Raw genomic sequence first — 22,740 nt, forward strand, 5'->3', positions numbered from 1 at the left:
TCTCACACACTCATTCTGTTTCATACCCCTCCAAAAGGACATAACGGTTTGAAAAGAAGGGACTCCAGCTGTCATTTGTCGAGTAGTTTCCTGTACTTGGCGTAGCTTTGGAACAACTTTGCTAAACACAGGGAAAGAGAGTGGGGGGTGAAAGAGGGCAAAACAGAGGGAGTTGAAACAGACCAGTGAAAGAGGACAAGGATAACTCCCGTGTCAGTACTCAAAATGGGTTGGTCTTGGGCTCTAGCCTGCTGGTGTGCATTAGTGCTGGTGTGCGCGTCTGAAGGTTTGTACCCTACAAGATTTTTGCATGTACTCATCAATTCATTCTGTCGTTGTTTTATGTCCTGGTATGTGTTTATGGCTCCCCTTCTGTTTGTGCATGGTCTGTTAGAAGTTCGCAGAAGAGGCCATTTTTATTCACTATCAAGATTATGAAGAAAAACATTTGTTGGACGTGATACATTCCATTCCACCAGTTTAGGGTGGAACAACTTCGTCCAAGTCTACTAACAGCATAACTATTATTCTAGGTGTAACAAAAATCTAGACTAGAGAATTCACACCATGTTAATTAAAGGTGCAATATACAGAAGTCGCTCCGCAATTTCCTGCTTGATAAAATTCAAATAGTTAGCCTAATTTCAGTTTGTGACAAAACAAGCAATGTATAGTGTAGAGAATCATTGTACCATCTAAACCGCTATGAAATACATTTTCAACAACCAAAAATATTTGTATTTTCAGCTGTTTGAAGCTGGTATACAAAACCAGAAGCAAAAATGTAACTTCAGAAATGGGAATCATAGAAATAGTACACATAGAACATATCTTCCGCTTCATAGACTTGCTTTCAATGAGAATAACAGATCTATAAGTCACATTTCTATGTGAATTGGGTCACCCAAAAAGTTACATTTAGCTTTAAGTATTCTGATTTCCAAAAATCTAGGTGGTAGACAACAGTACTGACATCACATGGTCAGAGTGCTATGGCTTATTTATTAACTAGTATGTGTGGGCGTGTGTGTTTACATTCTCTCATCCCTTCCACAGATAACAGATCCCTTCCTGACATGTTACAAAGGAGAGTGGTCTCCTTTGACATAGAGGATTTCCTGCAAAGTTAGTGTGACATGTACTGTATATATACGTGTGTGTGACTGTGTGTGTGTGACTGTGTGTGTGTGTTTCAATGCCCTCACAGTGCTGTGTGTATATCTGTCTTCCAGACATGACCCAGAGGGAGATCACCCCGCACCTGAACACAGACTTTAGACCTGGAGTTCGGACAATGGCTGGGCCTCGTTCGTTTGGGGATTCCCACCCCAGTATCCTCTTCCCCCCTGGCCGGCCCTCCCCTAACAACCTCCAGGCCATCTGTCTCCATAGCAGCCGTCGTCCCCGGTACCCTGCCTACTCCTTTCCCCAGACAGGCTTTGGCTACCTTCGTCGTCAAGGTGACGCCGTCAACCGGGTAGAGTCCTGGTACAGCGCATGTTGCCATGGGAACGGGACACAGCAGGTCCAGGAAGTGACGCTGTGCTGCGTTACACAGGCAGTGAGTATTTCTGTGGCAACATTGGATTCTGTCCTGTTCCATTCTGTCCTTTCGTGTTGTGTTCAGTTCTGTTTAGGTCCATTCACTCCTAGTGTACCAACAGAACCACCTTCTACGTGCACAGATGCAGTAGTGATGAGGACAGAGGATGTCTAGGGAAGATGAGACAGTAGTAGTGATGAGGACAGAGGATGTCTAGGGAAGATGAGACAGTAGTAGTGATGAGGACAGAGGATGTCCAGGGAAGATGAGACTCAGTAGAAGGAAAGCCCATACAGACACAACAGATCAGCCTTGGAGTCTATCTGTATAGCTGTGTAGCTGTGTAGAGGGGAAGGTGTTTATGAGTCAGGCCCACTAAAGCTGTACCTTCACCATTTTAGGACTTCTTTTACCTCTATTTTTCATGTGTGAATTGATGTTTGTGTATGTCACTTACAGTGGGAACAGACCCTGTCCACATTCTGTGCTGTTGAGTTCTCATTGAAGATAAACCACCACCACTGCTGCCTGAAACAGGGCGGGGCCAGACTGACGTGTTTCCATAGGGAAAACCCAAACGACACCTACCTGCCGACCACCCCCATACCTGAACCTGGCTTCACCTTTAACCCCAACACTTGTCACAAGTAAGGGAGGGAGAGAGAGTTTTACTTTAGTTTTAGGGCAGGTCTGTTATGATGACGGTATTACCGCCACACTGGTGGTCACGAGTCATGACCGCAGTCAAATTCCATGTGACTGTTTAGTCACGGTAACTAGGCTTCTCCAAAACTGCATTCTGATGGTGCTGATGATCATTAGTAGAGTACCAAACTTGCTAACAGTCAGTTGCTAATGTGCTGGTACTCAGCACCTTACTGTCTCTCTAATCACACTGACATCAATAGAAATGAAATCGAAAATCTAATCAAACACTTCATGAGAGCCCATGAGCTCATGTTGCGCAACAGTTCCATAGGCTTTTCAATTGCAGGATTTTTTTGGGCCTCTATTAAAAAGAGGATCCCATCAGCTTTCTATAGGCTAAGCCTACTATATTTATTTCTCAACTTTCCTAATATTAAGCACATTGCTTCGTTTTACAACAGGAGTATAGCCTGCGTGGCTGCATGAATATTAACCATGGGAAATGCGCCGTCCATTTGCTATTTAAATGTATTTACATCAAATCAAACTATATTTGTCACATGCACCGAATACAACAAGTGTAGACTTTACCATGAAATGCTTACTTACAAGCCCTTAACTTGTTATGGATAGGGGGCAGTATTTTCACGGCCGGATAAAAAACATACCCGATTTAATCTGGTTATTACTCCTGCCCAGAAACTAGAATATGCATATAATTAGTAGCTTTGGATAGAAATCACTCCAAAGTTTCTAAAACTGTTTGAATGGTGTCTGTGAGTATAACAGAACTCAAATGGCAGGCCAAAACCTGAGAAGATTCTGTACAGGAAGTACCCTGTCTGACCATTTCTTGGCCTTCTTTGTCATCTCTATCCAAAACAGAGGATCTATGCTGTAACGTGACACTTTCTAAGGCTCCCATAGGCTCTCAGAAGACGCCAGAACGTTGAATGATGACTCTGCAGTCTCTGGCTGAAAAACAGTAGCGCATTTGGATAGTGGTCGATCTGAGAACAATGACACAGGCGCACACGTGTACGTGAAGAGGCCATTTTACATTTTCAGTCTTTGAACGAAAACAACGACTCCCGGTCGGAATATTATCGCTATTTTACGAGAAAAATCGCATAAAAATTTATTTTAAACAGCGTTTGACATGCTTCGAAGTACGGTAATGGAATATTTTGCATTTTTTTGTCACGATACGCATCCGCGCGTCACCCTTCGTTACCCTTCGGATAGTATCTTGAACGCATGAACAAAACGCCGCTATTTGGATATAACTATGGATTATTTGGAACCAAACCAACATTTGTTGTTGAAGTAGAAGTCCTGGGAGTGCATTCTGACGAAGAACAGCAAAGGTAATCCAATTTTTCTTATAGTAAATCTGAGTTTGGTGAGTACCAAACTTGGTGGGTGTCAAAATAGCTAGCCTGTGATGGCCGGGCTATCTACTCAGAATATTGCAAAATGTGCTTTCACCGAAAAGCTATTTTAAAATCCGACATCGCGATTGCATAAAGGGGTTCTGTATCTATAATTCTTAAAATAATTGTTATGTTTTTTGTGAACGTTTATCGTGAGTAATTTAGTAAATTCACCGGAAGTGTTCGGTGGGAATGCTAGTTCTGAACGTCACATGCTAATATAAAAAGCTGGTTTTTGATATAAATATGTACTTGATTGAACAAAACATGCATGTATTATATAACATAATGTCCTAGGAGTGTCATCTGATGAAGATCATCAAAGGTTAGTTCTGCATTTAGCTGTGGTTTTGGTTTTTGTGACATAATATGCTAGCTTGAAAAATTGGTGTCTGATTATTTCTGGCTGGGTACTCTCCTGACATAATCTAATGTTTTGCTTTCGTTGTAAAGCCTTTTTGAAATCGGACAGTGTGGTTAGATAAAGGAGAGTCTTATCTTTAAAATGGTGTAAAATAGTCATATGTTTGAAAAATGGAAGTTTTCGGATTTTCGAGGAGTTTGTATTTCGCGCCACGCCCTATCATAATTATATGCATATTCTAGTTTCTGGGCAGGAGTAATAACCAGGTTAAATCGGGTACATTTTTTATCCGGCCGTGAAAATACTGCCCCCTATCCATAACAAGTTAACTGACTTGCCTAGTTAAATAAAGGTTACACACACACACACACCCCAAACTGACCAAAAAGTTATTTTGTTGGCATTTATGTATGTCCCCACTACCAGTAAAACATAATCAAAATTTCTTTCACTTATTTGCTGTGCTGTTTCGTTGTTAATTTGTTCAGTCGTTTCATTCTCAACCAGTATTTCTATGGAATGTCGTTTGGGTCTTTGCGTGTCAAAAAAGATACACGTCTAATAACTCTATTTGACGTGTCAAATAACACAACATAATCTGTTTCAGTAGCTATAGCTGTTTATGTAGCTAGGTGTCATCTAAAATAACCCTAATTTATAAGACAGTTCTTATTTGATTAATGGTGGTCGGACCCATCTTTGTGAAGCTAGCCACAATAAGGATTAGCCACAATAGTGGACTTTGCGGTTAGCCTTCAAAATAAAGTATGGCATAATTCTATTTGTATTCATTTGCATCACTGTCAATGACATTTATTTTGAAGGCAAACCGCAAATTACACTATTTTGCCTAATCCTAATTGTGGCTAGCTTCACAACACAACCCAGTCCGGTCGAGCCTCACTAGCCAGATGAAACTAGCTGGCTGCTTATAACGTTCAATTGCATTTACATTTACATTTAAGTCATTTAGCAGACGCTCTTATCCAGAGCGACTTACAAATTGGTGCATTCACCTTATGATATCCAGTGGAACAACCACTTTACAATAGTGCATCTAAATCTTTTAAGGGGGGGGGGTTAGAAGGATTACTTTATCCTATCCCAGGTATTCCTTAAAGAGGTGGGGTTTCAGGTGTCTCCGGAAGGTGGTGATTGACTCCGCTGTCCTGGCGTCGTGAGGGAGGTTGTTCCACCATTGGGGTGCCAGAGCAGCGAACAGTTTGGACTGGGCTGAGCGGGAACCGTGCTTCCTCAGAGGTAGGGGGGCCAGCAGGCCAGAGGTGGATGAACGCAGTGCCCTTGTTTGGGTGTAGGGCCTGATCAGAGCCTGAAGGTATGGAGGTGCCGTTCCCCTCACAGCTCCGTAGGCAAGCACCATGGTCTTGTAGCAGATGCGAGCTTCAACTGGAAGCCAGTGGAGAGAGCGGAGGAGCGGGGTGACGTGAGAGAACTTGGGAAGGTTGAACACCAGACGGGCTGCGGGGGGGGGGGGGTTAGAAGGATTACTTTATCCTATCCCAGGTATTCCTTAAAGAGGTGGGGTTTCAGGTGTCTCCGGAAGGAGGTGATTGACTCCGCTGTCCTGGCGTCGTGAGGGAGCTTGTTCCACCATTGGGGTGCCAGAGCAGCGAACAGTTTGGACTGGGCTGAGCGGGAACCGTGCTTCCTCAGAGGTAGGGGGGCCAGCAGGCCAGAGGTGGATGAACGCAGTGCCCTTGTTTGGGTGTAGGGCCTGATCAGAGCCTGAAGGTATGGAGGTGCCGTTCCCCTCACAGCTCCGTAGGCAAGCACCATGGTCTTGTAGCAGATGCGAGCTTCAACTGGAAGCCAGTGGAGAGAGCGGAGGAGCGGGGTGACGTGAGAGATCTTGGGAAGGTTGAACACCAGACGGGCTGCAGCGTTCTGGATGAGTTTTAGGGGTTTAATGGCACAGGCAGGGAGCCCAGCCAACAGCGAGTTGCAGTAATCCAGACGGGAGATGACAAGTGCCTGGATTAGGACCTGCGTCGCTTCCTGTGTGAGGCAGGGTCGTACTCTGCGAATGTTGTAGAGCATGAACCTACAGGATCGGGTCACCGCCTTGATGTTAGTGGAGAATGACAGGGTGTTGTCCAGGATCACGCCAAGGTTCTTAGCACTCTGGGAGGAGGACACAAGGGAGTTGTCAACCGTGATGGCGAGATCATGGAACGGGCAGTCCTTCCCCAGGAGGAAGAGCAGCTCCGTCTTGCTGAGGTTCAGCTTGAGGTGGTGATCCGTCATCCACACTGATATGTCTGCCAGACATGCAGAGATGCGATTCCCCACCTGGTTATCAGAAGGGGGAAAGGAGAAGATTAATTGTGTGTCGTCTGCATAGCAATGATAGGAGAGACCATGTGAGGATATGACAGAGCCAAGTGACTTGGTGTATAGCGAGAATAGGAGAGGGCCTAGAACAGAGCCCTGGGGGACACCAGTGGTGAGAGCGCGTGGTGCGGAGACAGATTCTCGCCACGCCACCTGGTAGGAGCGACCTGTCAGGTAGGATGCAATCCAAGCGTGGGCCGCGCCGGAGATGCCCAACTCGGAGAGGGTGGAGAGGAGGATCTGATGGTTCACAGTATCAAAGGCAGCAGATAGGTCTAGAAGGATGAGAGCAGAGGAGAGAGAGATAGCTTTAGCAGTGCGGAGAGCCTCCGTGACACAGAGAAGAGCAGTCTCAGTTGAATGCCCAGTCTTGAAACCTGACTGATTAGGATCAAGAAGGTCATTCTGAGAGAGATAGCAGGAGAGCTGGCCAAGGACGGCACGTTCAAGAGTTTTGGAGAGAAAAGAAAGAAGGGATACTGGTCTGTAGTTGTTGACATGGGAGGGATCGAGTGTAGGTTTTTTCAGAAGGGGTGCAACTCTCGCTCTCTTGAAGACGGAAGGGACGTAGCCAGCGGTCATTTGCAATAGGCGAACAACAAGTGTCAGCCTAGCTAATACCTACAAGGATTCCTAAATCATTGCTAAGAATAATGAAAATGACAGCAGTTTGTACTGGTCATTGTGTTCAGGCTGGTTGAATTGGTGCTAGCTACGTACCAAGCTAAGCTAGCTACCCCAGAAGTTGCGGTCGAACAAATGATGCTTTATTACCAATGCGGTATTGTGAGCACATCGTTCGTGGCCGGTATTTGCTTGTCTGCAGACTTTTTTGTACAGCTTTGACAGTGCTACTATATATTTTTTGACACGCAAAGACTCAAACGCCGTTCCATAGTATGTATGTCGTCAGGCTAATAGCAGTGACGATATTACTGTGCAACTCCGGTAGGGCAACGTCAGAAAAATAGCGCACTTGTTAGGGTAGTGTTAACTGGTGCTCGACCAGTTGGCAAAAGCCAACATCACCAACGACAGAGAACGGTTGATTGTCAAGGGCAATGAATTCCATTATCTTGGCTTTAATGGATTTCACCTTTGAGTTATCTTGCTGAAATGTTTACTTGTTGACTGCTCGATCCACACAGCATACATTGTGGGCTAGTTTAGGAATGCTGTGTTGCACACATAGCGCAAAATTTGACGTGGCGTCATTACGTCATGTACCTTCGTTAAAATCAAATCAAATGTATTTGTCACATACACATGGTTAGCAGGTGTTAATGCAAGTGTAGCGAAGTGCTTGTGCTTCTAGTTCCGACCATGCAGTAATATCTAACAAGTAATATAATCTAACAATTTCACAACTACCTTGTACACACAAGTGTAAAGGAATGAATACGAATATGTACATAAAAATATATAAATGAGTGATGGCCGAACGGCATAGGCAAGATGCAGTAGATGGTATAGAGTACAGTATATACATATGAGATGAGCAATGCAGGGTATGAAAACATTATATGAAGTGACATTGTTTAAAGTGGCTAGTGATACATTACATCAAGATGGCAAGATGCAGTAGATGGTATAGCGTACAGTATATACATATGAGATGAGCAATAGGTATGCACGCCAGCTTTGACATCGGTTTTGCAAATTTGGCGTTAAACTAGACATCGGCTGATACCGATGTTGGCATTTTTAGCTAATATCGTCCAATTCCGATATGTTCACGATATATCGAGCAGCCCTATTTAGTATATGTAAAGACAAGATGAAACTAGTCTAATGGGTGACAATATTATAATGTGTTAATGATGCCCAGTATGTGCAGTAAGGCATGTAGTCTTACTGCACGTCATGTAGTCTAGCCCATAGGCCTATATGTTTTGACAAGATTTGTATCATAACTAACGTGGCCAAATAACTCCAAACGCAGCCTGCACACCTAGAACCCCTGGGACACTGTAAGAGAGCACATAGCCTACAGACCTAGAACCCCTGGGACACGGTAAGAGAGCACATAGTCTACAGACCTAGAACCCCTGGGACACGGTAAGAGAGCACATAGTCTACAGACCTAGAACCCCTGGGACACGGTAAGAGAGCACATACAGAGAGAGTCTTCAGAGCGTAGTGAAACATGTGCTCTTATAAACCCAGGCATTGCAGAGTTGTGTGTGAAAACAGAGTTTTGACTGGCCACTATATAAAAGAGGATCACAGCTTTCTTGTGCTGATATATTTAGGTCTAAATTCTTAAAATTATGCACATTAATCTGCTTCACAACTGGTGTAACCTAACTGGCATACATAGGCAGTGTGTGAGTTTCATATTTGGGGAAGATATTTTTCACCATAAAAATGCACCTTTTATAATAATGCATTACATGCATATAATGCTGTTTCTTATGTAAAATAGCCTACTATTGGAAATGTGATAGTAGATTGGATGGTCATAATTTAGGCTAATAATGCATGGCTGTGCGTGTGTAGCATAGAGCTTCCCAATCTGGGGTAAAAAAACTTTTTTTCCTTCACATTTTCAAACAGTCGATTTATATTTTCCAACAAGGCTATACATTTCGGTGTAGCCTGAGTAGCCTGGTTTCACTGCCAAAAATAGAAGTAAACCATCTATTGTTCAGCGAAATAACAACACAATGTCAAATACAGGTAGCCTAGTCAAATAATTAACATCCAATCACATTAAGTTGCATCTAGGCGTTCCGCTAGCGGAATATCCAATGGAACAGCGTGGCGCGAAATACAAAAACCTCAAAAATGCAATCATTTCAATTTTTCAAACATACGACTATTTTACACCATTTTAAAGATAAGACTCTCCTTAATCTAACCACATTGTCCGATTTCAAAAAGGCTTTACAGCGAAAGCAAAACATTAGATTATGTTAGGAGTGTACATAGACCAAAATAATCACACAGCCATTTTCCAAGCAAGCATATATGTCACAAAAACCCAAAACACAGCTAAATTAAGCACTAACCTTTGATGATCTTCATCAGATGACACTCCTAGGACATTATGTTATACAATACATGTATGTTTTGTTCAATCAAGTTCATATTTATATCCAAAAACAGCTTTTTACATTGGCGTGTGATGTTCAGAACATGTATTCCCACCAAAAACCTCCGGTGAATTTACAAAATTACTCATCATAAACGTTGACAAAATACATAAAAATTATTTTAAGAATTATAGATACAGAACTCCTTTATGCAATCGCTATGTCAGATTTTAAAATAGCTTTTCGGCGAAAGCACATTTTTCAATATTCTGAGTACATAGCTCAGCCATCACGGCTAGCTATTTTGACACCCGCCAAGTTCGGGGCAAACTAAACTCAGAATCAGTATTAGAAATATTGTATTACCTTTGCTGATCTTCGTCAGAATGCACTCCCAGGACTGCTACTTCCACAAGAAATGTTGTTTTTGTTCCAAATAATCCATAGTTATGTCCATATACCTCCGTTTTGTTCATGCGTTCAGGTCACTATCCAAAGGGTAACGCGCGAGCGCATTTCGAGACAAAAAAGTCAAAATGTTCCATTACCGTACTTAGAAGCATGTCAAACGCTGTTTAAAGGGAGTGCTCCTAACCGCAGCTTGTTACCTGTAAAAAAGACACCTGTCCACAGAAGCAATCAATCAATCAGATTCCAAACTCTCCACCATGGCCAAGACCAAAGAGCTCTCCAAGGATGTCAGGGACAAGATTGCAGACCTACAAAAAGGCTGGAATGGGCTACAAGACCATCGCCAAGCAGCTTGGTGAGAAGGTGACAACATTTGGTGTGATTATTCGCAAATGGAAGAAACACAAAAGAACTGTCAATATCCCTCGGCCTGGGGCTCCATGCAAGAACTCACCTCGTGGGGTTGGATTGATCATGAGAACGGTGAGGAATCAGCCCAGAACTACATGGGAGGACCTTGTCAATGATCTCAAAGCAGCTGGGACCATATGTAACCGATGTGAAATGGCTAGTTAGTTAGCGGTGGTGCGCGCTAATAGCGTTTCAATCAGTGACGTCACTCGCTCTGAGACTTGAAGTTGCAAGGGCCGCGTTGCAAGGGCCGTGGCTTTTGTGGCACGATGGGTAACGATGCTTCGTGGGGTGTCAGTTGTTGATGTGTGCAAGGGTCCCTGGTTCGAGCCCAGGTTGGGGCAAAGAGAGGGACGGAACCTACACTGTTACATTGGTGCCGTGACCCGGATCATTGGTTGCTGCGGAAAAGGAGGAGGTCAAAAGGGGGGTGAGTGTAACGGATGTGAAATGGCTAGTTAGTTAGCGGTGGTGCGCGCTAATAGCGTTTCAATCAGTGACGTCACTCGCACTGAGACCTGAGGTAGGGTTTCCCCTTGCGTTGCAAGGGCCGCGGCTTTTGTGGCGCGATGGGTAATGATGCTTCGTGGGGTGTCAGTTGTTGATGTGTGCAAGGGTCCCTGGTTCGAGCCCAGGTTGGGGCGAAGAGAGGGACGGAACCTACACAGTTACACATAGTCACCAAGAAAACAATTGTTAACACACTACGCCGTGAAGGACTGAAATCCTGCAGCGCCCGCAAGGTCCCCCTGCTCAAGAATTCATATACATGCCCATCAGAAGTTTGCCAATGAACATCTGAATGATTCAGAGGACAACTGGTGAAAGTGTTGTGGTCAGATGAGACCAAAATGGAGCTCTTTGGCATCAACTCAACTCGCTGTGTTTGGAGGAGGAGGAATGCTGCCTATGACCCCAAGAACACCATCTCCACCGTCAAACATGGAGGTGGAAAGATGATGCTTTGGGGGTGTTTTTCTGCTAAGGGGACAGGACAACTTCACCGCATCAAAGGGACGATGGACAGGGCCATGTACCATCAAATCTTGGGTGAGAACATCCTTCCCTCAGCCAGGGCATTGAAAATTGGTCGTGGATGGGTATTCCAGCATGACAATGACCCAAAACAGACGGCCAAGGCAACAAAGGAGTGGCTCAAGAAGAAGCACATTAAGGTCCTGGAGTGGCCTTTTTATTTGTGTAAATATTCTCCGGTTCAGATACATTTGATACTGCCATCCCACATTGTTTATGAAAATGTATAACACTCCAAAATATACCGTAACCCTAAAGATCTTTATTTATTAAATGCATTTACAGTACACTAGAAATTAATAGAACAGCTTCAATAAAACTTATTTTAAACCTAAAAATAGTTTAAGCCATCATCTTCACACATTGACTGTGTATATAATTATATAATTATAATATAGAAAATCTGTGGAGGGAGCTGAAGGTTTGAGTTGCCAAACGTCAGCCTAGAAACCTTAATGACTTGGAGAAGATCTGCGAAGAGGAGTGGGACAAAATCCCTCCTGAGGTGTGTGCAAACCTGGTGGCCAACTACAAGAAACGTCTGCCCTCTGTGATTGCCAATAAGGGTTTTGCCACCAAGTACTAAGTCATGTTTTGCAGAGGGGTCAAATACTTATTTCCCTCATTAAAATGCAAATCATTTTATAACATTTTTGACATGCGTTTTTCTGGATTTTTTTGTTGTTATTCTGTCTCTCACAGTTCAAATAAACCTACCATTAAAATTATAGGCTGATCATTTCTTTGTAAGTGAGCAAACGAACAAAATCAGCAGGGGATCAAATACTTTTTTCCCCCACTGTAAGTGCTCATAATTTATTGTATATAACGAAACACTTAAACAAAGAAACGAAACGAAAGCAAACTGTCCCTTCAGGTAACAGATAACTAAATGGAAAACAACTGCCCACAAACACAGGTGGGAAAAGGCTGCCTAAGTATGATTCCCAATCAGAGACAACGATAGACAGCTGCCTCTGATTGGAAACGATACTCGGCCAAAACAAAGAAATATAATGACATAGAATGCCCACCCCATATCACACCCTGACCTAACCAAACAGAGAAAAACGTCTCTCTCAGGTCAGGGCATGACATTTCTTCTGAAACTCGTCAGTCTATTCTTGTTCTGAGAAATGAAGGCTAATAACAATGTCTACACTGTAGTTCTGATACATTTTATATTATTTTAATGGACAGAAATGTGCTTTTCTTTCAAAAACAAGGACATTTAAGTGACCCCACACTTTTGAACAGTAGTGTATACTGGGAGTAGTGCCTTACCTCAGCCACAGTGTATTATATGTGCAAAAGTACTATCTTACAACTCAATGAAACCTTCACTCTTGCGCAGACATTTAGAAACAAAACATTTGAAAAATAAGCCCCAGGAGTTTTTTGAGCGAGTATTAAGACATCTTTCGAGTAGTAAGACATGCATAAAAGCAACAGATACCATTAATAAGAAGGGGCTAGAAGCGTCTTATGTGGTGATCTACCGAGTGGCTAGGACAGGCAAGTCCCATACTATTGTGGAGGACTTATTGCTTCCTGCTGCCGCGGATATGGCTGAGACAATGCTGGGGGAAAAGGCCAAAAAAACTATACAGACAATGCCTTCATCAAACAACACTGTTTCACGACGCATCAGTGACATGGCAGGAGATGTTTTGAAACAATTACTGCTTTGCATACAAGCCAGTGAATTCTATGCATTATAGCTGGTTCAGTCAAAAGATGTGTCGGGCCTGGCACAGCTCCTGGTATATGTCCGTTACGTTTATGGGGGGTCAATTAAGGAAGACATCCTCTTTTGCAAACCACTGGAAACCAGGACAACAGGAGAGGATATTTTTTAAGTACTGGACAGCTTTGTGACATCAAATGGACTTTGGTGGTCAAGATGTGTTGGTATCTGTACTGATGGCGCAAAAGCCATGACAGGGAGACATAGTGGACTGGTAATGCACGTGCAAGCAGTTTTTTATTTTATTTATTTAACTAGGCAAGTCAGTTAAGACAAATTCTTATTTACAATGACAGCCTAGGAACAGTGTTCAGGGGTAGAACAACAGATTTTTACCTTGTCAGCTAAGGGATTCGATCTAGCAACCTTTCGGTTACTGGCCCAACACTCTAACCACTTGGCTACCTGCCGCCCCAATGCTGATGCCACTTGGGTACACTGCAGCATCCACCGAGAGGCTCTTGCTGCCAAGGGAATGCCTGACAGCTTGAAAGACGTTTTGGACACTACAGTGAAATGGTTAACTTTGTTAAAGCAAGGCCCCTGAACTCTTGTGTATTTTCTGCACAATGCAATGATATGGGCAGCAACCATGTAGCGCTTTTACAACATACAGAAGTGTGCTGGTTATCAAGGGGAAAAGTATTGACACGTTTTTTTGAATTGAGAGACGAGCTTAAAGTTTTCTTTACTGACCATCATTTTCACTTGTCTGACTGCTTGCGTGATGGCGAGTTTCTCACACAACTGGCCTATCTGAGTGATGTTTTTTGTCACCTGAATGATCTGAATCTAGGATTACAGGGACTCTCCGCAACTATATTCAATGTGCGGGACAAAATTGAGGCTATGATTAAGAAGTTGGAGCTCTATTCTGTTTGCATTAACAAGGACAACACACTGGTCTTTCCATCATTGTACGATTTTTTTGTGTGCAAATGAGCTCAAGCTTACGGACGATATCAAATGTGAAATAGCGAAGGACCTGAGTGAGTTGGGTGCGCAATTACACAGGTACTTCCCCGAAACGGATGACACAAACAATTGGATTTGTTATCCCTTTCTTGCCCTGCCTCCAGTTCACTTACCGTTATCTGAACATGAGAGCCTCATCGAAATTGCAACAAGCGGTTCTGTGAAAATTGAATTTAAATCAGAAGCCACTGCCAGATTTCTGGATTGGGCTGCACTCAGATTATCCTGCCTTGGCACTGATGTCCTTTGCATCCACATACCTATGTGAGAGTGGATTCTCGGCCCTCACTAGCATGAAAACTAAATACAGGCACAGACTGTGTGTGGAAAATGATTTAAGACTGAGGCTCTCTCCAATACAACCCAACATTGCAGAGTTATGTGCATCCTTTCAAGCACACTCTTCTCATTAACCTGTGGTGAGTTATTCACAATTTTCGATTAACAAATAAGGTTTATATGTAAGATGGTTAAATAAAGAGAAAAATGATTGATTATTATTATATTATTATTTGTGCCCTGGTGTTATAAGAGCTCTTTGTCACTTCCCACGAGCCGGGTTGTGACAAAAACTCACACTCATTTTTATGTTTAATAAATGTATCGTATAGTGTATGTGTGGCAGGCTTACGATGATGGCAAAAAACAACATTTGAGAGTGCGCTGACCCTGGTGCTAGAGGGGGTACACAGCTGGAGGTTGAATGTTTGAAGGTGTTAGTGTGACAGTATAGCTTCTGTCCCTCTCCTCGCCCCTACCTGGGCTCGAACCAGGGACCCTCTGCACACATCGACAACAGCCACCCTCGAAGCATCGTTACCCATCGCTCCACAAAAGCCACGGCCCTTGCAGAGCAAGGGGAACAATTACTTCAAGGTCTCAGAGCGAGTGACGTCACCGATTGAAACGCTATTAGCGTGCACCCCGCTAACTAACTAGCCATTTCACATCGGTTACATTAGTAGTTGATGCTATTCTTCAAGAAGACAAACCCCAAAGCAAATCAGGGGGAGGAAAATAGGTTTATTCAAAAAGAACAAATCATTGGGGGAGGTAGATGTTCATTCTCCCCCTGTCCTCAGTGATGCTCCTACAGTGATCCTCTCATGTGGTCCTCTCCACAGAGCAAAGGGACAGCATGTAGTTTTATATCCGAGCCCTAGCCTGTGGTTGACCAATTAGAATTCCTTGCAATAGAACTAAGCCAATGGTCAAATCACAAGTATCCTATTTCAGGCTCACTGTATAGTCAAATTGATTCCATTTCTCTGACCCATTGTTCATTAATTCCATATTACAGAAAAAAACACTTTCCATTGATCGTTAGTGCTCTGTTGACTCTCGTCCTCTTGACCTCTTGTACTCTGCATTGTGTATTTATCTTCAACATATTCTTACAAAGGGGTACGGGACTATAAAACGTTTGGGAACCTACTGGCTTAGAGTATGTCTAGGCTATATCAGATAGGCCTACATTTCTTCTTTCTTTGAATGTGAAAAATGTGACCTTTTATAAACACATTTCATGTCATTCTACTACACTTTATATATGACTGGAGACATTAGCAGAATCTTTTGTTAATAGGACAAATTAAAGGGTAGCCTATTCTGCTGACAGTGACAGAAATATCAATTAAAAACGACATTGTCTATGTAATAGGCCTATGAGAAGGGGAGACATAAATAGAATATGACGTCCATCTAAACTGGAGGAGGAAATTATTGTCCAAAAACAAACTTTAAAGTAGTACTGAAAAATTGTGAATATGCGCAATGTGCACTCACCAAGGATATTGCTGTTGCTCTCGGCTGGTTCCAATAAAATAGGCTTTACTGTTGTTCGCTCAATTAAATTGAGAATTTTGATAACTAAAAGACAGATTCATCCTTTCATTGTCTTCTCTTTACAGCGATAACCATTTGCTTTCCAAACTATGTTTTCCCGCAATTGTATTTTGAAATACTGCGATATGCCTGGCTTGGCCTCTACTTTTCACAGATAGTCGCAACTCAACAATAATCTGCCCAAATTGCGCGTTGCCTTTCCTACCGACTGTAGGCAAGTCTATTTAAAACAATCCACAACAAAATAAATATCCTCTCTGGCCAAAACAGGCTTTAGTAGCCTATTTTGAGTGATTTAATTTATTTCTGTATAGACAGGAGTATGCTAATTAGGCTATATAATTTTGGCAATTTCATTCAATTTACTTTAGGAAAAGCTTCTCCTAGCCTTATTTACGCGCCGCCTATGCTTGCATTTTAAAAACATACAGTAACTGCACATAACCTCCATTCGCTATTCACTATTGAAGTGCAGGCTACGGATGACATGTATTTTGTTTTGTGGACCATTCTAATCAAAAGTAATTTCACACATATTGGTAGGCAATATGTAAACACCAGATTAAGTTGAGAATAGTCTGATGGGTGAGAATATGATCAAGTGCTTGTCAAATTGTGAATGAGAGACTGATAAAGTGTGTGCAGCCTGTGGAAGAAACAGAGCAGAGCACATAACTTTCATGCTTTTTTTTATTCAAATCATCATTAGTCACATCATGCAGCCTTAGAATGTATTAAACATCAAAACATATAGCCAGTCAAAAGTTTGGACACACCTACTCATTCCAGGGTCTTTCTTTTTTATTTTACTTTTTTCTACATTGTAGAATAATAGTGAAAAAAATCTAAATTATGAAATAACACATATGGAATCATGTAGTAACCAAAAAAGTGTTAAACAAATCAAAATATATTTTATATTTGAGATTCTTCAAAGTAGCCACCCTTTGCCTTGATGACAGCTTTGCACACTCTTGGCATTCTCTCAACTAGCTTCATGAGGAATGCTTTTACAACAGTCTTAAAGGAGTTCCCACATATGCTGAGCACTTATTGGCTGCTTTTCCTTCACTCTGCGGTCCAACTCATCTCAAACCATCTCAGTTGGGTTGAGGTTGGCTGATTGTGGAGGCCAGGTCATCTGATGCAGCACTCCATCACTCTCCTTCTTGGTCAAATAGCCCTTACACAGCCTGGAGGTGTGTTTTGGGTCATTGTCCTGTACGCCATCCAGGTGGGATGGTGTATCACTGCAGAATGCTATGGTAGCCATGCTGGTTAAGTGTGCCTTGAATTCTAAAACAAATCACTGACAGTGTCACCAGCAAAGCACCCCCACACATCACACCAGAGATGCAGAGATAATCCGTTCACTTACTCTGTCTCACAATGACACGGCGGTTGGAACCAAAAATCTCAAATTTGGACTCATCAGACCAAAGGACAGATTTCCACTTCTAATGTCCATTTTTTGTGTTTCTTCGCCCATCAAGTCTCTTCTTCTTATTGGTGCCCTTTAGTAGTGGTTTCTTTGCAGCAATTCGACCATGAAGACCTGATTCACGCAGTCTCCTCTGAACAGTTGATGTTGAGATGTGTCTGTTACTTGAACTCTGTGAAGCATTTATTTGGCCTGCAATTTTTGAGGCTGGTAACTCTAATGAACATATCCTCTGCAGCAGAGGTAACTCTGGGTCTTCCTTTCCTGTGGCGGTCCTCATAAGAGCCAGTTTCATCATAGCACTTGATGGCTTTTGCGACTGCACTTGAAGAAACTTTCAAAGTTCTTGAAATTTTCCAGATAGACAGACCTTCATGTCTTAAAGTAATGATGGACTGTCGTTTCTCTTTGCTTATTTGAGCTGTTCTTGTCATAATATGGACTTGGTCTTTTACAAAATATGGCTATCTTCTGTATACCACCCCTACCTTGTCACAACACAACTGATTGGCTCAAACGCATTAAGAAGGAAAGAAATTCCATATATTAACAAGGAACACCTGTTAATTTAAATGCATTCCAGATGACAACCTCATGAAGCTGGTTGAGAGAATGCTAAGAATGTGCAAAGCTGTCATCAAGGCAAAGGGTGGCTACTTTGAAGAATCTCAAATATATTTTGATTTGCTTAACACATTTTTGGTTACTGCATGATGCCATATGTGTTATTTCATAGTGTTGATGTCTTCACTATTATTCTATAATGTAGAAAATAGTAAAAATAAAGAAAAACCCTTGAATGAGTAGGTGTGTCCAAACTTTTGACTGGTACTGTATATCACAACTAAAGTTGCATTAACAACAAAACATTAAGCATACAGGAGGACCTGTCTCTTTGTTAACCGCTCAACACAGAATAGCAGCATGTGTTCACTCCCTCGTAAATAATTTGGAGAAACTATCCTTTCTATTTTATTCAGCTATGTTCATTTGTATTCTTCATAATATAAAACAATGCCACGGAATTCTAAGAAAATATTTTCTGCTAAATGAACTAGTGTAGCCCACAGCCATATGGCATAGCCAGATCAGGACCTAACATAAGGACAACTCAAAGTATGCTATTCTGTTAATCTGAAAGAGACTACATTTTCGTCATATCATGTTTCTTTAAACCTGTCTAAAATAAATCCTGGATTTATTGTGATGGTGTAGGCTATATTAAATGGATTTATTAGACTTCTTAAAATGTAGATGTTCCAAAGGTCTGCATCAGTGGCTTGTAGGATATGTGTGGAAGCCAGGAGATGCTAAACGTGTTGATGTTAATTAACTTCAATTACCATGAGACTGGCAGTCATTTGCATGACAATCACAGGCTGACAAAATGTCATGACCGCCACAGCCCTGGCAACTAATGACTACATGTATTGTGTCCTTTCCTCCCAGGTCCCAGCCTGGTCCATGTGCTGTCAGAGGGGAGGTGAACAAGGAGAGCCCCCAAGCTACTCCCAGAGACTCTGACATCAGCTTCCCCCCTGGACGCCCCACTTCCGACAACATTGAATTGGTCTGCTGCCTACACAACCGCCGACCCCTCTCCTCCACCAAGTGGCTGCCACGTACAGGCTTTGGCTGGCTGGCCCACCAATCACAGGCCATGAACCGGCTGGAGAGAGGATTCAAACACTGCTGTAAGGGACAGGAGGACGTGCTGCCCTGTGCTGAGGGAAAGGTACGGAGCATGGTGTGTGTGTGTGTGTGCGTGTTATGGCCTGCCTACCTGCACTTGTCAATGTGGGAAAAATAAGGATCCCATTCATACCTACACTGAAGAAGGCTGATAAACCGAAACATCTGTATAAACTATCCTCTACAGTGAACAATAATACATTGTTTTTTTAGGTATCTTTTTGTGTGCAGATCTATACATGTTTTTGCAGGCATTAAGGTTCTCCCCTGGCATTCAGAGTGCAGCACAAGCTTAGATGTACAGTTCGAGTGTTGATCAATTAAAGTGTTTACAGTACATCTCTCCACCTCTCTCTTAGTGGCGTGAGGTGCTTGACAGGTTCTGTGAGGAAGAGCAGAAGGGGAGGCTTCACAACTCCTCCTGTTGTGATGTGGGAGAAGGTGAGGAGAGGTACACCTGTTTCTCCTCCTGCGCCCCTCATCCAGACTATGACCAAAAGCTCGACTCTGCCTCTGCCGCACCACAGACTCACACCCTCGGACACATCTGTGAAACATACAAGATCATCAAGAAGTAAGGGTTTGTTTAGGATTAGTGTGTGTGTGTGTGTGTGTGTGTGTGTGTGTGTGTGTGTGTGTGTGTGTGTGTGTGTGTGTGTGTGTGTGTGTGTGTGTGTGTGTGTGTGTGTGTGTGTGTGTGTGTGTTTAATTGGACCTTTTTCCTCCTCAGTCACATTTTTATTCTGCCCAGCCTGATTGTTAATCTTTCTGTGTGACAGAACCAGAACTTTCAGAAAGGGTACATTTCACTGTAGTTGATGGTGACTGTAGCTAGGATTCCATCCAGTTGGTGACAGATTATAAATATTGCCATTTTCCCACCAGTGGTATGTTTTCACCAAACTGACTTGTTGCTGATTTTTGTAGTGCACACAAAATTAATTTTTCCCTTGTCATGTACCGAATAAAAATCTGAAGTTCACTGTGTCTCCATCATATTTCCAACTCTACCGATAGATTTGTCACAAAAACGGTTGTTATAAATAGTATATGTGCCCACTCTGGTCTTGGCACATGCGCTCTAGCAAACGGATACAGTGCGGGTAGGCTAGTCCAGATGATGATATTATTATGGATAACAGTGAGAATATATATATTTTTCAAACGGCAGTCAAGCATCGATCATCATGTCACCAGAATAAAACCCTCGATATTTACTGGAAAGGAGCATCACTGTGCATCTTCACCACCCTGTGAAGTTCATCATTTATTTAATATGTAGCCTAATAAACTGCATAGTTTCCTGAGTCGTAGTGGAAGGACCACACACCATATTATCGAGTGACAGCAAGTTTACATCGATATGATGGTTATTATATCAATAATAACGAGCATAAAGGCATTTCCACCGCCATTTCTCACATAACTAATTTTACAGACGAAAAGATCCCACCATGTCAAACAAACAAATTATCTGTCAGTATTTATACAACTTTACGAAAAATTCCTGTTTCCATTACAGTTGTTGTGGTTTTGTTTTATACGGTATGAGCTTACTTGCATAAAAACTGTGGATGGAAACGTGGTTAATGACATTAAAATTCCAGATTTGCATTGTATCAAAGACCATTACCAAAAATGTAAAAACAATAGTATAGAATAACTTTCACAAGTATCTTATTACAGCAGCTAGTTTGATCCAGGCACATTTGTACATATCTGTCTAACAAAGCCCTTTGACTGATTTGATTATCGAGTAAAACAAAGATGTAGTATACTGAGATAATCTTGCAATCTGGTCTCTCAGGTTCCCTTTGGCTCTTCCTGTCCAGAACTTAGTGGTCCAATGCTGTCCCCTGCCAGCAGACCAGAGAACTGCATGTGTTCAGATACAGGTGAGTTCGACACTTAGTAATGCAGGTTCACTCAGACAACCCCATATCTCATATTAACCAGGTTGTCCCATTGGGATAAAATGAACATGATTGGCCATCAAGTGTCTACAGGATCTTAGACTGAGAGTTAAGTTAGTTATAAACAATTTTCTTTTTATATTGTAGCTCTTTGCATATTGCAGGCTTTTTGATATTGTTGTTTTCATAACTTCTCTCTTTGACTGTGAACCCAGCTAGTGATGCTGTCGCAGAGACGCTGTCTTGAGGGGAAGCCCTCCTCTTCCGCTGTCTTGCAGAAGTCCTGCCCTTCCTCCTCCTTCTCCCAGGACTCCCCTATGTGCCTCTCCAGACTGCTCATGAATGCCATCACCAAGGCAACCAAGTCACCACACCTCAGAAAGAGGAAATTCCTCCTCACCTGATTTTGTTTTTACTCTGATGGCAGTGGGCCAATCCGAATTGGCGGTCACGGGATTTCTGCAGTAGTCACTAGATGCCCATGCCAGAAAGGATAGAATTTGCTAATACAGAAGAACTGTTGAGCAAGTGCATGATTTAGTCAAACAGGGGATAGGGTGTGGGTAAGAGTAAGCAGAATTTATAGTTAGAAAGTGCCATTTATTCCATATTTTCTAGCATGGCCAGATGACAACCAATTAATGTATGGTATCACAGTGCACATAATATTTCAGTATTACTGTCAGTGTCTGTCATTAAGAGGGTGTTATAATGATAGAACACAGAGAGCTGATACGAATATAAAAAAGAAGTGGTAATTCAAATGGTGATTTGTTTCGTAAAGCAGATATGTTTCAGATTTGTTAGCTGTATTTTTCATATAGTTCCAGAACTGCTAGTCCAGTTGTCCTGTTCTATTTCTAACGTTTGAAAAAAATCTTTCTAGAATATGTCTTAATCATTTTGGAGTGAAGCACTGACAGTTATTGGAATTTGTCGTTATCTGACACATGAACAACATTGAAATTATTATTTGAATAAACTGAAATGTTGATGGAAGTGGACCTTATGTTATAGTGACTGTGTGACTTGCATTAATAGAGACAGACAAGGTCCTCACTAGCTGTCACAGCCACAGAGTTTAGCCTAAAGCCTGGCAGATGGCGATATTGAGTCGTTTCATCTTACCGTCCAAAGGCATTGTATGAAGCCGGTTATATACACTTGTATCCTTAGTGGACTGGTTATTACATGACACATTCTCCATTCAGGCTGCAAAGGCATCGATTTCCTCCGTAATTTGATTTAATGGCGAGAAGGCAGAAGAAGAAAAAAAAAATCGGGGAACTGAGTGTTTCATAAAGAAAGCAATTTTCCACCACCATGCTAGAGTGGCTAAGAATGTTAGTCCCAGATGTTGCATATTGCGTTCAGCCAATCAGGTTGCAGAAGTCTGTATACCTTACCCCAGTGACGCTGGGTCAGGACAGGAAAGTCTTCACCTTTCTAAGCCTGTTATCGTAAAGGCTCTTATCAGCTTGACTACGTTGTTTCTTACAGTTGATCTTCCCTTGGTACTGTAGTAGCTAGCCAGTTTGAGTCAGGTCATGAGAATAGACAGGTCTGTTTCGGTCCCACAATAACAAGCCTGATTGCTTTATGGGAATCTAAGTCTGAATACAGGACTGCGAACTAAGGCAATGAACACACACATACAAATGTTACAGGGTGTTCTCACTATATACAGTACCAGTCAAAAGTTTGGACACACCTACTCATTGAAGGGGTTTTCTTTATTTTGACTCTTTCTACATTGTAGAATAATAGTGAAGACATCAAAACTATGTTAAACAAATCAAAATATATTTTATATTTGAGATTCTTCAAGTAGCCACCCTTTGCCTTGATGACAGCTTTGCACACTCTTGGCATTCTCTCAACCAGCTTCATGAGGA

At 42.2% G+C, this 22,740-nt stretch overlaps 1 protein-coding gene across 2 annotated transcripts; it reads left to right on the forward strand.

Annotated features, from left to right (window-relative positions):
• On the forward strand, window positions 1-21,852 carry LOC115177449 (extracellular matrix protein 1). 2 transcript variants are annotated; one of them, XM_029738231.1, is made up of 8 exons: window positions 1-286; window positions 1,057-1,125; window positions 1,233-1,561; window positions 2,003-2,190; window positions 18,690-18,975; window positions 19,292-19,506; window positions 20,740-20,827; window positions 21,061-21,852. In XM_029738231.1, exons 1-8 carry the CDS (start codon window positions 226-228, stop codon window positions 21,247-21,249), a joined length of 1,425 nt encoding a protein of 474 aa, XP_029594091.1. In that variant the 5' UTR covers window positions 1-225; the 3' UTR covers window positions 21,250-21,852. The 2 variants fall into 2 exon arrangements, with proteins under 2 accessions (XP_029594091.1, XP_029594092.1); XM_029738232.1 differs by lacking the exon at window positions 1,057-1,125.
• The last annotated feature ends 888 nt before the right edge of the window (window positions 21,853-22,740 follow it).

This window comes from Salmo trutta, chromosome 37 (genome assembly GCF_901001165.1).
Source record: "Salmo trutta chromosome 37, fSalTru1.1, whole genome shotgun sequence".
Classification (NCBI taxonomy): Eukaryota; Metazoa; Chordata; class Actinopteri; order Salmoniformes; family Salmonidae; genus Salmo; species Salmo trutta.

Bases quoted from the DNA above. Each gene is read 5' to 3' on its own strand.
- LOC115177449 (XM_029738231.1), top strand. From the start codon at position 226: ATGGGTTGGTCTTGGGCTCTAGCCTGCTGGTGTGCATTAGTGCTGGTG. The intron at 19,507-20,739 runs GTAAGGGTTTGT...CTGGTCTCTCAG, and splicing joins ACATACAAGATCATCAAGAA to GTTCCCTTTGGCTCTTCCTG. The intron at 20,828-21,060 runs GTGAGTTCGACA...CTGTGAACCCAG, and splicing joins CTGCATGTGTTCAGATACAG to CTAGTGATGCTGTCGCAGAG.